At 56.5% G+C, this 14,375-nt stretch overlaps 1 protein-coding gene across 2 annotated transcripts in view; it reads right to left on the reverse strand.

Moving 5' to 3' along the window:
• Nucleotides 1-14,375, reverse strand: part of PCSK6 (proprotein convertase subtilisin/kexin type 6) — a 120,438-nt gene that overhangs the window by 40,661 nt on the left and 65,402 nt on the right. For both annotated transcript variants that reach the window (XM_036277842.1, XM_036277841.1), the window contains exons 7-8: nucleotides 7,701-7,873; nucleotides 3,742-3,954 (exon numbers count right to left, since the gene is read on the reverse strand). In XM_036277842.1, coding sequence (XP_036133735.1) covers nucleotides 3,742-3,954; nucleotides 7,701-7,873 — 386 coding nt within the window. The remainder of the gene's footprint in view (nucleotides 1-3,741; nucleotides 3,955-7,700; nucleotides 7,874-14,375) is intronic.

Consider the following 14,375-nt stretch of genomic DNA (forward strand, 5'->3'; position numbering starts at 1 on the left):
CTGGGCACATGCGATCCCGAGTCCCAGGGATGGAAAAGGCGCTACTTGGTCGCATCTTGGCAACCAAGGTTTCCGCCGTATCTGTTGTTCCCTGCCTGTCTGCTTCGCTCTCACAGGTGAACAATGGACCCGCTGTACGAGCAAGCTAATCACAGGGCGAGGACGGGGCCAAGACGACGAGGAGCGTGCTGAGGCACAAAGGCAAGACCCACTGAAACAAAGAGGAGCCCCTCTGCAGAGTCCCCACGACACGACCACGAGCCAGAGTCCGCAGTGACACCCCAAGTCACCGCCTGACTTCAGAGCAGCTGGAAACACCCGGAGGGGCCCAGGGGGCCCAGAGAACGTGTCTGCCTTTAGCCAGAAGGTCAGACATCCTTCTGCCGCAGGATGTCCTCAGACAGCTGACAGAGTCCCAAAGCTCTGAGTTCTAATAGCAGCAGATGACCCTGGGGCCGGCTCCAGGCTGGGTGAGGGGACTGATCCTGGACCTCACTGTCGCGTGGCCTGCTGTGTACCTTGCCTCTGACCCGAAATGGACAGGCGGCCGCCGTCTGGCCAGCAGGTGTGGCCCCAGCTGTGTGACACTGTCACCTAGAGCCGCCCCATGCATTATGTGAATGGAATTAAGGTTGCTAACCAGCCTTAAATCAGGGAGTGTACCCTGGATTACCCGGTGGGACCAGTGCAATCACAGGGCCCTTCGAAGTGGGAACAGGCAGCATGAGGCACAAGAGGGACCCGACCCGTCACTGCTGGCTTCGCAGAGGGACTGGGGGACAGGCGAGGGGTGTGGGCGGCCCGTGAGAGCTGAGCACGGTCGCGACGAACAGCCCACAAGGAGACGGAAGCTTGGTCCTATAACCACAAGGGACTACCTTCTGCCAATAACCCGAACGAGCGGGACAGATTCCCCCAGAGCCTCCCGAATGGCACACAGCCGGCGACACCTGGGTCCCAGCCTTGGGAGGCTGAGGACAGACCCAGCTGAAGCCGCCACACCGCTGCCCTACAGAACCGTGCGCTGATCAATCTGGGCTCTTTCCAGCTGGTAAGTTTGGGATAATGTGTTATGACAGTGATAGGAATCTAATACACCTGCCAAGCGGCCAGTCTACATGACCCTGGACAACGCATCTCCCCAGGGACAGAGCATCTTCCAGACAGAGCACCTTCCTCGTCCCGTTTCATTTGGGCCAACAATTACGTAGTGAGAGGGGCCCAGCCTCTCTCTCTCTCTCTCTCTTTCCCCCTCCCTCCCTCCCTCGCACGCGCACGCATGCACACACACGAAGATTGGACACCAAAGCTAACAAGAACCAGCTTCCTCCACCATCCCTGGTCAGCAGGACAAGGCACCTTGACCTTGGGGAGGACAGCTGAAGAGAAGAGGGCAGGGATGAGATGCAGCCTCTCTGACCCCAGGATCTGCATCTGCAAGTGGGCTTCTGGGGAGTACTCAGTAATGGGGTCCACTGAGGGAGACTGGGGTGTCCGGGCAGGAGGCCACTCTCCCAGGGGTAGGGGGCGCCCATGGCTGGCTCTCCAGCCCCTGGGTGTGAGCAGAGGGGCCTCCCCCGGGGAGCAGATGGCTGAGCCGAGACGGACAGCCCCTGTCCTGAGACGGAGCGTCCGCGTGGAGCACAGCTCGTGTTTGGTGGATGACAGGAAAAGCCAAGACGTGAACCAGTAACTTCCGCCGTCACTGCTTTCATTGGGAGCCACACCCCAAACCAGCAACGCCTCACTTCAGGAGAACAGTGCCCAGCAGCCACTGCACAGAGAGGAACAGAGTTCTAGGGGACAGAGCTGCGACCTCCCTCAGACACTGTCAACTGGGGTCCCCTGGCAGGATGTCTAAGGGGACTCAGAGCCAAGACTCAGTGTAGTTGAGCAGGAAAAAACACACACAAGGAAACTAATACAAAACCGCCCTGGCCGGTTTGGCTCAGCGGTTAGAGCGTCGGCCTGCGGTCCACAGAGACCCGGGTTCGGTTCCCGCTAAGGGCATGTACCTTGGCTGCAGTTTGTCCCCGGCCCTGGTTGGTTCGTGTGGGTGGCGGCCACTCGATGTGTCCCTTTCACGTCGATGTTTCTCTCTCTTCCTCTCTCTCCTTCCCGCTCTATCTGAGTAAAAAATGGAAAAATGCCCTCGGGTGAGGATAAAAAAAAAACAAACAAACAAACATAAAAGCCGTCCATATTACCAGAAAAAGTCCTGGGACAGCATGTGTTCGCTCTTCGTACCCATACATTGCTGCTCAGAGATGTTTTTTATTCTAAAAAGGGGCATTTTACAGCACACACGCATGCACACGCACACGCATGCACACGCAGTCTGGTGAATGAAACACGCAATGCTGCCTGCCCTGCTCCCAGGGTGGGGACGCCCTGTCCTCCCAGCCCCCGGGACAGTGTCCCCCGACAGCCTCCGCCCCTCTGCCCTGCAGCCAGCAGCCCCCGCCAGGTTCGGGGCCGGCGTCTGTTTAACGAGACTCCAGCCAGCCCGCGCTCCAGCGAGCAGGGTTCCTACAGGAACAGGACGCCATTCAGAGTCTCGGCTGCCCGTCCCAGGGGCGCGTGCTCCGGCGGGAAAGAAAAATAACTGAAATTAATACCTTCGTTACCCGGCCCCGGCCGCTGCCGGGCTGGCGGCCGGACGATCGGGGCTGAGTTTTCCGTCGGTGCAAAGGGGAGAACAGGGGGCCTGTTTGCTGCCACCGAAGTAAATGTAAAAATAAACGCGCCGGTCATTTCTAAAGACGCGCGTGAGCTTTAAAAATTAAGCCCCGTCTGGCCAGCTCCCTGGTCTCGTTTTTCAAATGTCTAAAACCTCGACTTAATGACCGTGCATGTGAGCTGTGCATTAACTTCAGCTCAACACCCACCCCTCGTGCTTCTTTTTAAAGGGGAAAAGCACGTAGGAGGAAGCGCCGATTCCGTCCACATACCAAACGAAAACAGTTACTGTATCAAACACAAGTCACACTTGTGTTCATTGAAGTGAGCGCAGCAGGCAGAAACCCCTGCTCAGCTCAGTGTCCAGAAAAGTCCTTTTGTTACCAGCAGAATGCCCATAGGACCAGCTGGATTTACAGTCTTTTAACCGTAAACCAAACTTTCTCCTCCTCAATGTTGCGCGTTGAGACCGAACGGGTCGGTCGGACCCCAAGCGACGTGACCACAGAACTCGAGAAAGCTAAAAGGAGACGTTGTGGTGAGAACGGACCCCATTCTTAAAGGGTATTTTTAGATCTCTAAAGCCAGAGAGGGTTTTAACTGGCATTCTGTGCAAAAATTAGCCGGGCAGGGTCTGCGGAAGGTTGCCAAGGGACCGGGTTTACCCGGAGGCACAATGAGTTCACTGATGGGTGAGGGTGGTGCCCTGGAACTCGGGGCAAACTGGACTGGTCCTGGCTCATCTTTTCTGTTGTTGTTAATCCTCACCCAAGCATATTTTTTCTGATTTTTAGAGAGAGTGGAAGGGAGAGGGGGAGAGAGAGAGAAACATTGATGTGAGAGAGACACATGGATTGGTTGCCTCCTGCATGTGCCCTGACCGGGGCCAGGGATTGAACCTGCAACCCAGGTACGTGCCCTTGCCTGAGAATTGAACCCGGGACAACTGGAGCCTGGGCCGACGCTCTAACCACTGGCCCACACCAGCCAGGGCCTGGCGCATCTGTTTGTTAAGGAAAAAAGGGCCACCCCCCGAACCTCCACCTCCCCGGGAGCACTCACGATCTTCCGCTCGTAGAAAGCGCCGCTGCTGTAGGTGGTGGCCAGGGTGGACGCGCACTCCTCCAGGTACCACGGCTTGTAGCCGTTCTCAGTGGTGCTGCTCACGGAGATGGTGTAGATGCTGTTGGTGTAGCCGTCGCAGGAGCAGTGGTCCCCCTCTCTCCCCCCGTTCCCCGAGGCCCAGACGAAGATGGAGCCCAAGCCCTGGCGGCCCTGGAAGGGAGGACAAGACATCAGCGCGGGGGTTGGAACCGGCACGGTGGGTGTCGCACGGGCCTGGAGCCCCTCTTCCAGTTCCCTTCACGGGGGCCACGAAGGATGTTAGACCACGTGGATGCCACTGGGGACATGGTGTGATTTCACAGAGGGCTCTGCTTTGAATCACAGGATTGGGCCGAGGACAAGACCCGGGAGGACCTCTCTGCTCTTCATGGGGAAACCAAGGGCCCTCAGACAAGCTGTCCTGTCCCAGAACTTTGCCAAGAATTTCCTTTATAATGACCCAGGTCAGAAAGAGCAAACAGTGCCACAAGTAATACAGAGATGCGAGATGGTGGCTGAAAGGTACTTTTTCTGGGTCGAACGACCTGGCGCTGTGCGGGGGGCATAGTTCCTGCAAACCTGGCTCTCCGTGGAGAGCGAGTCACCATGACGAGAGGGACGGGGCCACGATCTCTGGGTACAGAGGGCGCTGCGAGCCCGGGCGGCACTGGAGTGAGCGTTGCCGCGGCCAGGGTGTCAGGGCCAGCCAAGGCCAGTGGCTCCCCCTGTGTGTCGAGTGCATTTTTAAGCACACACACATGAAAGCAAGTCTTTGAGGGACAGTGGCCGGCCCAGCGGGGTTCCTGTCCTATCCCATACCCACAGGATTAGAGATTTGTGACCAGACCAAGTGGTCGCTCCAGCCACAGGAGATGAGCTCGTCCAAGACCCACTGGGCTCGAGTGGTCGGACCTGTCGGTGGGCACAGCCAGTCCTGGAGAGCTCGGCCAACACCCGTCTCCACAGGAAACTGGACCCTCGGGGCTGGGCACGCTGGCGTCCTGCCAACACCCTCCTTCCAAACGCGCAGTGGGAAATGGATCCTTATGCCCACAAGTGGCCAATTTAAAGAAAACTGTCAACAAAATTCTGCAATCCGTCTGCAGTCCAAGTGCACACAGTCCTATTGCCGACAGGACGCCTCACACTCGCCCTTCGAGAGGGGGGCCACCCCGGGCCGAGTGGAGGGCCACCCCGGGCCGAGATGGGGGCCACCCTGGGCCGAGAGGACCCTGGTCTGGAAGTCCCATGCCACCCCACTGTGCAGAACAAGTGCCACAGTTTTCCACCTTCTGTTGGTCATGATCTGACATTTCCTGCAGTTCAACAAGGCCCACAGGAAGGTCCCCATGCTCTCCAGGTCCACTGTTCACAGTGGCCTCATGCACCTGCTTTCCACCGAGGACGTGGACCTGACCGAGGGGCCAAGGGTGTGACAGAAAGGTTAGCCCCAGTTAGCAAACAGGTCAACATTCTGGGAGAAAGGCACACAACACGCAGGAAGTGGGCGTGTCTGGGCATCTGCTCACCTGCAGACAAGCTACGAAAATCCAAACAGAAAGGTGTTTAACCCATCGGAGCCCATCTCTGTCCCATGACAGTCCCCTCTGAGACACTCACCCCCACGTCCCCATGCCACTCTAAACTACTTATGAAACGCTGTCATTTTGCAAAATAAGGTGGCAAGTTGGCTGCCCAGCGGCACAGACAGTGGCCTCAGACAGCACCCCTCAATCCCGAGCATGCGCACAAATCCTGGGGAGCTGAAAGTCTGGACTTCCAGCCAGCCTGCCGCGTCCACACCCCACTTTGAATATCAAGGTCACAGTGACGTCCACCTGCCCTCTGGGACAGCACCTCAGGAGCAAATGTATGGAGCACCCTGAAGACCAACCAGAAGCACCTCATCCTGCCCAAGCAAGGCTTCTGATGTCTCTCCCACCACCGACGCCATCCACCTGAGATGAAGTCAGATTTCGCAAGAAAAGACTACAGTTGACAAATGGGTTGCTGAGGAATTAAAAAAACCAAAAAACACAAAAACCAGATGGGGAAGTGTGGTTCGGGCTATCATCAAACTTCCAGGAGGGTTTTCCGAGACAACTTCAGACAGCTGCGATTTAAGGCTCCCTCCATGACATATTTTACATCAGGATGACTCAGAAAACAAACGAAATGAACTCAGTCATTCAAAACACGGTGACAAGAAGGACGGGGGCCGCACGGTCCCTCCTGCAACGTCCCCTCTCCCTGACGGCCTGATGATGCTGGTGTGCTCAGAACTCGGGGCGAAGAGTTCCAGACTCCCCAAGTCCATACAGACCCAGGGGAGGCTGAGAACGCAGATAACTGGTCCAAAGTACTCATCACCTCCCCCGGAAATAGGGGGCGCCATCCCGAGAGCTCAGAGAAAGGACAGCCGGGCAGGACGAACACCACTCAAAGCAGTAACTTCCTGCAGAAACGGGAATCTCTCCTTTACAGCTTCAGTGAGCTCGGTGCTGGGGAGTCCGCCCTTGCCGTCGGGTGTGCGAGCCCAGCGACGTAGTGGGTGGCGGGACCTGAGCATGGAGCTGAGACACGTTCCTTCGGCAGGCCCCCCCCCCCCCAGGGCAGCAGCTGACGGGCCTGCCTGGATCTCCCAGCATCCCCGGTTCAGCGCCGAGTCAGGAGGTGATGGTAGCGAGGCCTGCGCCCAGGAAGCGGGGTTGCTGGGTTGGGGGCTTTCTTAGAGATAAGTACTCAGCCCCCCTACTAGGAAATTAGTGGAAAATGACTCAACTCGACGTCCCCAGAGAAGCAGGCAGATCTATTTAGAAAAAGGAACTCAGGAGCAGGGCTTGAGAAGCTGGCTCCTCTGTGGGGCAGGACGGGGGGAGGGGCAGGGAGGCAAGGCCGCGGGCAATCTAACGCTGTGGTGCTGTTCAATTTCTTCATTAACTGTATCAACCACGTCTTAATCCCGGTGCATGGGTCCCAAGGAGATATGAACTCTTCAAGGGGCTTTACTACTGTGTCCGCCCCCGTCCCCCATCCCTGGCCCCTCTCTCCTCCCTCCAACAGGAGAAGGCAGAGGCAGAAATGCTGCCCAGGGACGCCTGAATTTCCTGCCCAAACCCCTGCCAGCATCACCGGGCCACACCTTGTGCTCTGGGCTGGGCTTGTTGGGCCACCCAGGGCCACCTAGGTGCTGACCACAGCTTCATCTGTCTGCTCCAAGAAGCTGTCCTCACCCAGAAATCTGCCTCACCACCCTGCTTGTTACAGCTGGGTCATCGCCAGCCCCCCTCCCCCCCTCCACAGCCTCTCTGACTCACAAGGACCTAGAGTGGATGATCCCGGAGTGACTGGGGAGGGACCTCCTGGGAGGGGCCTGCAGCCTCCGCGTGTCCCCGGAGCCGTCCCTGGAGAACCAGCCTCAGAAGTTTGCTCTGTTTAGTCCCTGGCAGGCTTCCGCCCCCACATGCTGGCAGGGAGGGCGGCAAGCAAGACCAAGACTTCCTGCTGAGGGTTTGGATCAGTGCACACCCAGGATGGGCACAGAAAGCGCCACGCTGGGTATTTCTGTGGCCAGGACGCCCAGCCACCTGCACAGTGCAAATACCAGGCCAGGTGGTCGGACTGAGACCCACACCACCCACCTGTTCACGCCCCTCCGCCGGGCACCAGGCTCCAGGTGCAGAGCCCCGGGTCCGGGGGATGCCCTGCTGGCACCGCTGAACCAGCTACTCTGTAACCAGGTGCTGCTTCTTCCCCGAGCCCTTGATGACTTCTCCCTCGGTCTGGTCCTGGCACAGCGGGGACCTTCGGTTTCATCTCGGGGTTCTGGCCTGTGCCACTCCGATTTGTCATTGTTAACGTTCCTTGACCGCCGCCCCGGCCCCGAGCGTGCTACCGCAGCCCTGGGTTACTCACACCTTTTTAATGCCGTACTCGAAGGCCTGCTTAGCCAGCCGGCCCGGCCCGTCCACCGTCTTCCCGTCGTCATCGGGCCCCCAGCTCGCGCTGTAGATGTCGATGTAGTTGGGTCTGACGCCCAGCGACTTCGCCTCCACGACATCGGTCACGTCCCCGTCCAGCATGCGGACGCCTGGAACACAGAGGGTGCACGCCTGTCCCCACAGAGACCGCGGCCCGGGAGCAGGGGCGCGGCCGGAGAGCCCCAAACCGCCTGGGAGTCATCCAGCATCATTCTGGACACTTTTCTCCCCATTCCGTGCTGGCCGAGGAGCAGGAATTAAAGTGACACCGCAGGCCACTTGGCAATGCCCCAGCACAGCGACAGCAAAGAAACAGAGCTCCCCGGGGGGAGAGTTTCCTCTGCAGGAGGGTGCCACACGGGCAGTTAAAAACGGGCACTTCTCTGACACAACTCCGCCGTCTCCAGCATTCCCAGCTGCTGATACTTTGTATTTATTTCCCCCATCCCTGATTTACAATTAGGAGCTTGAAACCAAGAAGACAGAGGCCGTGCCTTAGCCTTGGTGGAGGGGCCAAGTCACCGCTGTGTGTGCTCCCTGGAGGGTCTTTAGGAGGTGGGGGGAGTGGGCGCCCACCGGCCTCTCGCAGTGCCTGGCTCCCGGCCAGGGTGCCTCCTCCCGCCCGTGCCCAGGGTTTGCGTCATCACTGCTACACTCTCCATGTGGCAGGTGTGGTCCCCCCGCCACGCCCAGGGCCTCACCCGAGAGGGGCTGAATGATGCTGACAGTGACTGGGGAGCAGAGGTGATGAGGCCATCAGCACCCTGCTCAGACTGCCAGGGATGCGCCAAGTCACACGCCTCTGAGAGCCAAGCGTCTGCAGGGCACGCCTTTCAACAAAACCAGCTTTAGATCTTAGAGCTGCTTCAGACAGAATGGAAAAGGAGACTTTTCCTGATTATGAGACTCATACGTGCTCTTTGTAGAAATTTTGGAAAATTGAGAAATAACTAGCGACGACATTCGGATTGTTTCCTTCGAGTATTTTCCTTTGCCTGCAGGACACAATTCTGCTCAAGTTCTCTCCCCGCCCCCCCGGAATTTTATACAGAACATTTCCCGGTGCCATTAAAGACTCCTAAGACCCATGCCCTGCCCCTTGCAGAGCAAACTGCTCCAAATCTCAGATCATCCTTCCCATCGCCTTTCAACAACCAGCGTTTTGATAGTTACTTGCACGTCCTGCTCGAACAGCTGTCACTGAGTTCTGCCTGTACGGGAATCAGCCTTGCTCGGTCACGCGTGATACATGTTTTATCCCGATGGGGGGGTTTGTCTTCCCACTTTGCCCACAGTCTTTGGATAAACAGAATTTCTTTCTCTCTTTTTAAATATGTTTTTATTGGTTTTTTAGTGAGAGAGAGATAGAAATATTGATGTGAGGGAGACACAATTGGCTGCCTCCTGCACGCCCCCTACTGGGGATCGAGCCTGCAACCCAGGCATGTGCCCCAACCGGGAATCGAACTGGTACCTCTCAGTCCGTGGGACGGCGCTCAACCACGGAGCCACACCAGCCAGGAGATAAACAGAATTTCCGAACTTCAATAGAGTAGGAACTGATTTCCCTTGGAAGATCAAGGCAGTCATGATGGGGGCCCACTCTTTGCTATCGGGGCTCCTTTCACCTTGTCACAGGAGGGCAGCGTCACCTCGGTTACACCAGCTCACTGTCCTCACTCCTTGCTGGCTCAGCGTGGGGGAAACAGTGCAGGGGACAGAGAGTCCTGGTGTGGAGGCTCTGCTGTGTGACCTTGGGCTAGCGTCTCAACCTCTCTGAGCCCTTGCTTCCCCCAATATTGAGCTGGGGGTTAGTGGAGAGGATTACATATGTTGAGGCCCTGGCACCCGGTGCTGTTTGAGAAAGAGAATTCCTTATGGTTTTATTTTCAGCAAAGAGCTTTCTGGGGCAGGAGACCCTGCCTGCTGGCCACACAGGCAGCCAAAATCAACTCTGATGTTCTCGTGGGGAAATGTAACCCACTGTTCTCGGCCTCCACGCAAGTCCTAGATGTCAGGACGCCTATTTTTGAACAAGAAGAACAGATGCCAGAAGACATCCCGGAGGACGTAAAAACATCTGACCAGACCGATTTTTCGACGCCTCCATCTCCAAAAAATGACCGATGGAGGAGAAAGAAAGCCTCATGTACCTGGGTTTTAATGGACCATCTAATTTCTGCAACACTGACAGGTTGCCAGCAAAGAAAAGGTAAATATTTTCCGTAGAAACCCGCTGTTCCAATATTAGCTTTCAATGCGAGCGGCTCCCTGGAAATGCCGAAGGAAGAAAAACAGGAATCGTTTCTCTAATGCAAGAAGAAAGGTCCATTTACCATAAATGATCAGGTACGAAAATAACTTGGACAAATCACTTGGATGGCGAATTAATGGCCGGTCCCTAGCGTGTTCACGGCGGCCACAGCGTGCGGGGTTCGGAGTCAGGGTGGCAGGTCCCCCTCTGGTGACCAGCCTGTGCACGAGGCAGGAGGAGTCTTAGGCAGAAAGACGATGGTGCTTTGCAGAACCTAATGAATTCATGTTTGGGTGAATAATTCAGAGGTGTCGCCAGGGCTCCAGATCCCAACTGACCTTCTGGTCACCCTCAGGAGCTACAGGCCGGACACACAGACGCGGGCCTGGCTCACTTTAAATAGATGTTTCCCTGTAAAACTGCCTGAACCCAACTGCACTTTTTTTTTTTAATCCTCACCTGAGGATATTTTTTCCATTGATTTTCAGAGAGATTGGAAGGAAAGGAGGGAAGGGAGAAGGAGGAGAGAGAGAAACATCCACGTGTCGATTGGTTGCCTCCTACATGCTCCCCAATCTGGGCTGGGGATCAAACCTGCAACCCAAGTACATGCCTTTGACCAGGAGTTGAACCCGTGACCCTTTGGTGTGCAGATTGAGGCCCTAACCACTGAACCACACCAGCCAGGGCCCCAACCACATTCAATGCCCTGGGAGAACTTGCCGATATGAACGATTTTACAGTCCTCCAGGGAAAGGTCAAACATCCAGTATGGCTCTTTTCCCGTGACCCGTCCTCCCACCCTTCCCCCACTCCTCGGTTGGCTTGCGACTTTCCAAATGACAGGCCTGTGGACACACAGCGGCTCTTTAGCACAACACGGGACACAGCATGTCCCCTGAAAATGCCCGAGGGAGCTCCATGCTAAAAGACAATGGGGAATTCAGGGTGGGACTGTTTTTGCAGACCTGGTGTTTAAAGAGGCAGTTAAGCTAAAATGAGGCCCTCTATATGGGCCCTCATCCTCGATGACTGGTGTCCTTGTACGAAGAGGAAAGGCAGACTTAGACCACACACAGACCGAGGGCTGACCTTGTGAGGACACAGTGAGTAGCAGCCACCTGCAAGCCAAGGGCAGAGGCCTTAGAAGAAACCAGATCTGCTGCCACATTGATCTTAGACTTCTAGCGTCCAAAACTGAGAGAAAATAAATTTCAATTGGGTAAGCAAAAAAAAAAGGCAATGAAAGTACACACACCCGTGCATGTACACGTACTCATGCATGTACACACACCCATGCATGTACACACTCATGTACACATACCCATGCATGTACACATACCCGTGCATGTACACATACCCATGCATGTACACACACCCGTGCATGTATACACACCCATGCATGTACACATACGTGTGCATGTACACATACCCATGCATGTACACACACCTGTGCATGTACACACACCTGTGCATGTACACACACCCACGTATACACGTGCCAGTACAAGAAGTCAGCTGTCAGCCAGGCTGTTAACATCTGGAGGAAGGCAGGGGAGAAGAGCATGATGGGCCCACGTTTGCTCACTGAGAAAGTCATGTACTCTGCCTTCAGCAAACGGATGGCAATGCGAAAACCGTGAACAGCGGCAAAGGAAATCAGATTGCAGTTAACTGAGTGTGACAAATCGGCCTGCCTGACAAATTTCGCTCATTAATCCTGAGTTTACTGTGGTAAATCCACAGAGGATTAGTGCTCCCCCCTTCCAAAAAAAAATATAGTACCTTCTGTTCTACCAGCAGCCACTCTGGGCCAAGTGGGGTTTTGGTTTCAGCAGTTGTTGAGAAATGCTCCAACCTAAAAGGGTTCTGTCAACTCTCATCATCACCCGACAGTAACAGGGCCCTCGGACCCCTCGGTGTGCCCACACGTGGCAGCCTTGTTCCAGAGCCCCTGCGGCTGTGATCTGGCGAGACGAAGGCACACACCATCCTCACTGTCGCCTGCAGACGAGCCCAGCCTCTCCGGCCTCCTGCTGCCGTTGGCCCTGGTCCTCGCAGAGTGAGGTGCCCCTGGGGCCAGGGCTGTGCCCGTGAGCTCTGGGTCAAAGGGATGCGGCGGAGGCTAGGGAGGGCCCTGCGTGAACCGTGTCTTCTATTTCCTGCATCTGGGGGCCTGACACCCCACACCCCAGAGTTGGCCAGTTCCCAGGGACAGCAAACAGAGCCCCTGTGTGGGCTCCTTCCGCAAGCGAGCCAACCGGTCCAGGGCCCACACCAACCACCTCTTACAGTCTCACACTCACAGACAATATCCTTCATCACCCCAGGGCCAGGTACCAGACAATTAGGGACAGCCCCTGTACCCAGAGCCCTGAGTTATTCCAACAGGCCAATCCTGGCCCTGCTTAACCTGCCTGGCCTGTTCCTTCCTGCAGAAACCACCTTGGATCTTCAGCCCACTGGTTCCCACGCTCCCCTGCCCCCCGACGGGCCCCGGCGCTTCCTCGAGCGGCTCCCCCATGAGAACTCTGGGTCACCAACTCCGCTCGATGCCACTGTCCCCTCGCCTGTTGGTCTTGCCAAACCTAAATAAAGGATGAAACTGTTCAAAAACCGGCCACTCTTCCATCAGCAGGGCCTGCTGATTTTGCACAGAATGGCGTGAACTCGGAGAGCCTCCGCAAGGGCCAGAGATTCGAAATCTAGACGGACTTTCCTGGTCTGCAGCCAGTGCACAGGGGCCAGAGAATGACAGTGGGTCACCTGGGCTCAGCAAGAGCTGGCAGCCTGGGACGCTGGACAGCACGGCAAGTGTCTGAGCCAGAGGGGGCGCCCATACCTACACTCTGCAAGCGGGGCAGCCAGGAGCCCCAAGAGGATGTGCACTGAAGACAGAGCAAGTGAGCACACGCTCGAACGAGCCTCTGGGGGAGACGAGGAGATGGGCAATAGGCAACCACACCACCTTAAAAACAAGATGATGGCACCACCATGACACAGGGCTACCCGAGAGCTTGTCACTCTCTCCCTGTTCATCCGACTCGGGAGCAAAGATACTCCTCATTCAGGCTGGTAATGACAATCTCGGGGACCACGCTGTGCAGCCCATGGCTTTCAAGAGCCAGCGTCACCTGTGGGGGGTACGGCCCCCAGAGACACGGGTGCAGGAGCCATGGCCAAGCCTCTCCATTTCCTCATTCCCAGGCTCCTGCTTAACCTGGGGAAAGCCAGACCCAGCAGGGGTGTGCCTTTGATGAGAGAATATGGGGCTGGTAGGGCCCAGTTCCCTGAGAGCACCTGGCTCCTAACCGTAGCTGCCCACATCCACTCAACACCCCAAACCCCCAATGGACTTGAACTCCCATCGCGGCTGCAAGTCCCCTTGTCGGCCAGGCCTCTGACAGCGCTCATGAGCCTGCATTCTGTGACTCTGAATGAACACGATGGACTCACTTATGGGCACAGGCGAACCTCAGTGTTATGTGCTTGACCTCTTCCTGTTTATGAAGGGACACGGGGACTTCGTGAGGCCAGCGAGGGAGCTTTTCTGTTGCAAAGCATCCGCCAGACCCAGGGAGGGGGATCCTTGTACCCTGGGATGTGTCCCTCGAAGCAGCTGGACGCCAGACGAGATGTGTCCCAGGCGTTGTGACCTGTCACAGGCATACGTCTGAATCTTGCTACGCACCAGCACAGGTAAGGAGCTTGTCAAAAACTACGCGTCTTCTAAAGTTAGGAGTTAGAGGGCTTCCCTTGCCTGCCCCGCAGGTGACGGGCTTTGCAAGTGGGACACGTTCTGCTCAGGCCAGGGTGGACCCGGTCCCCAGACAGCCTGTCTCACTCGATGCGGGGAGGGGCTGGAGTGCGGTGCCAGGCTCACACCCTCGGTCCACAGTATGCCAGGGACCCGAACCCTCCGGGAGGTGCCAGCAGGAAGGACCCTGTCCCCCGAGCTCACCTGGTAGGTGAGCCGACGATGACGCTGATGATGAGCTGATGGCTGGTGGATGCACCCAAATCTAGAGCCAACCACTGCCAATGTCAACCAGGCGCAGACGGGTAAAAGGGAAGAAGCATTCTAGGACATTACTTTTTTTCTTTTTTAAGGCTAACAGGCCCGGCCGGTGTGGCTTTGTGGATTGAGCGCCGTCCCATGGACTGAGAGGTCCGGGTTTGATTCCCGGTCAGGGCACATGCCCAGGTTGCGGGCTCGATCCCCAGTAGGGGGCGTGCAGGAGGCAGCCGGTCCATGTTTTTCTTTCACTGATATTTCTATCTGTCTCTCCTTTTCCTTTCCTCTCTCTGTAGAAATCAAATAAAAATTGTTTTCTAAAAAAGGCTAACAGGGGCCCTGG

The sequence above is a fragment of the Molossus molossus genome, unplaced genomic scaffold (genome assembly GCF_014108415.1).
Source record: "Molossus molossus isolate mMolMol1 unplaced genomic scaffold, mMolMol1.p scaffold_m16_p_24, whole genome shotgun sequence".
In the NCBI taxonomy this organism is placed as follows: Eukaryota; Metazoa; Chordata; class Mammalia; order Chiroptera; family Molossidae; genus Molossus; species Molossus molossus.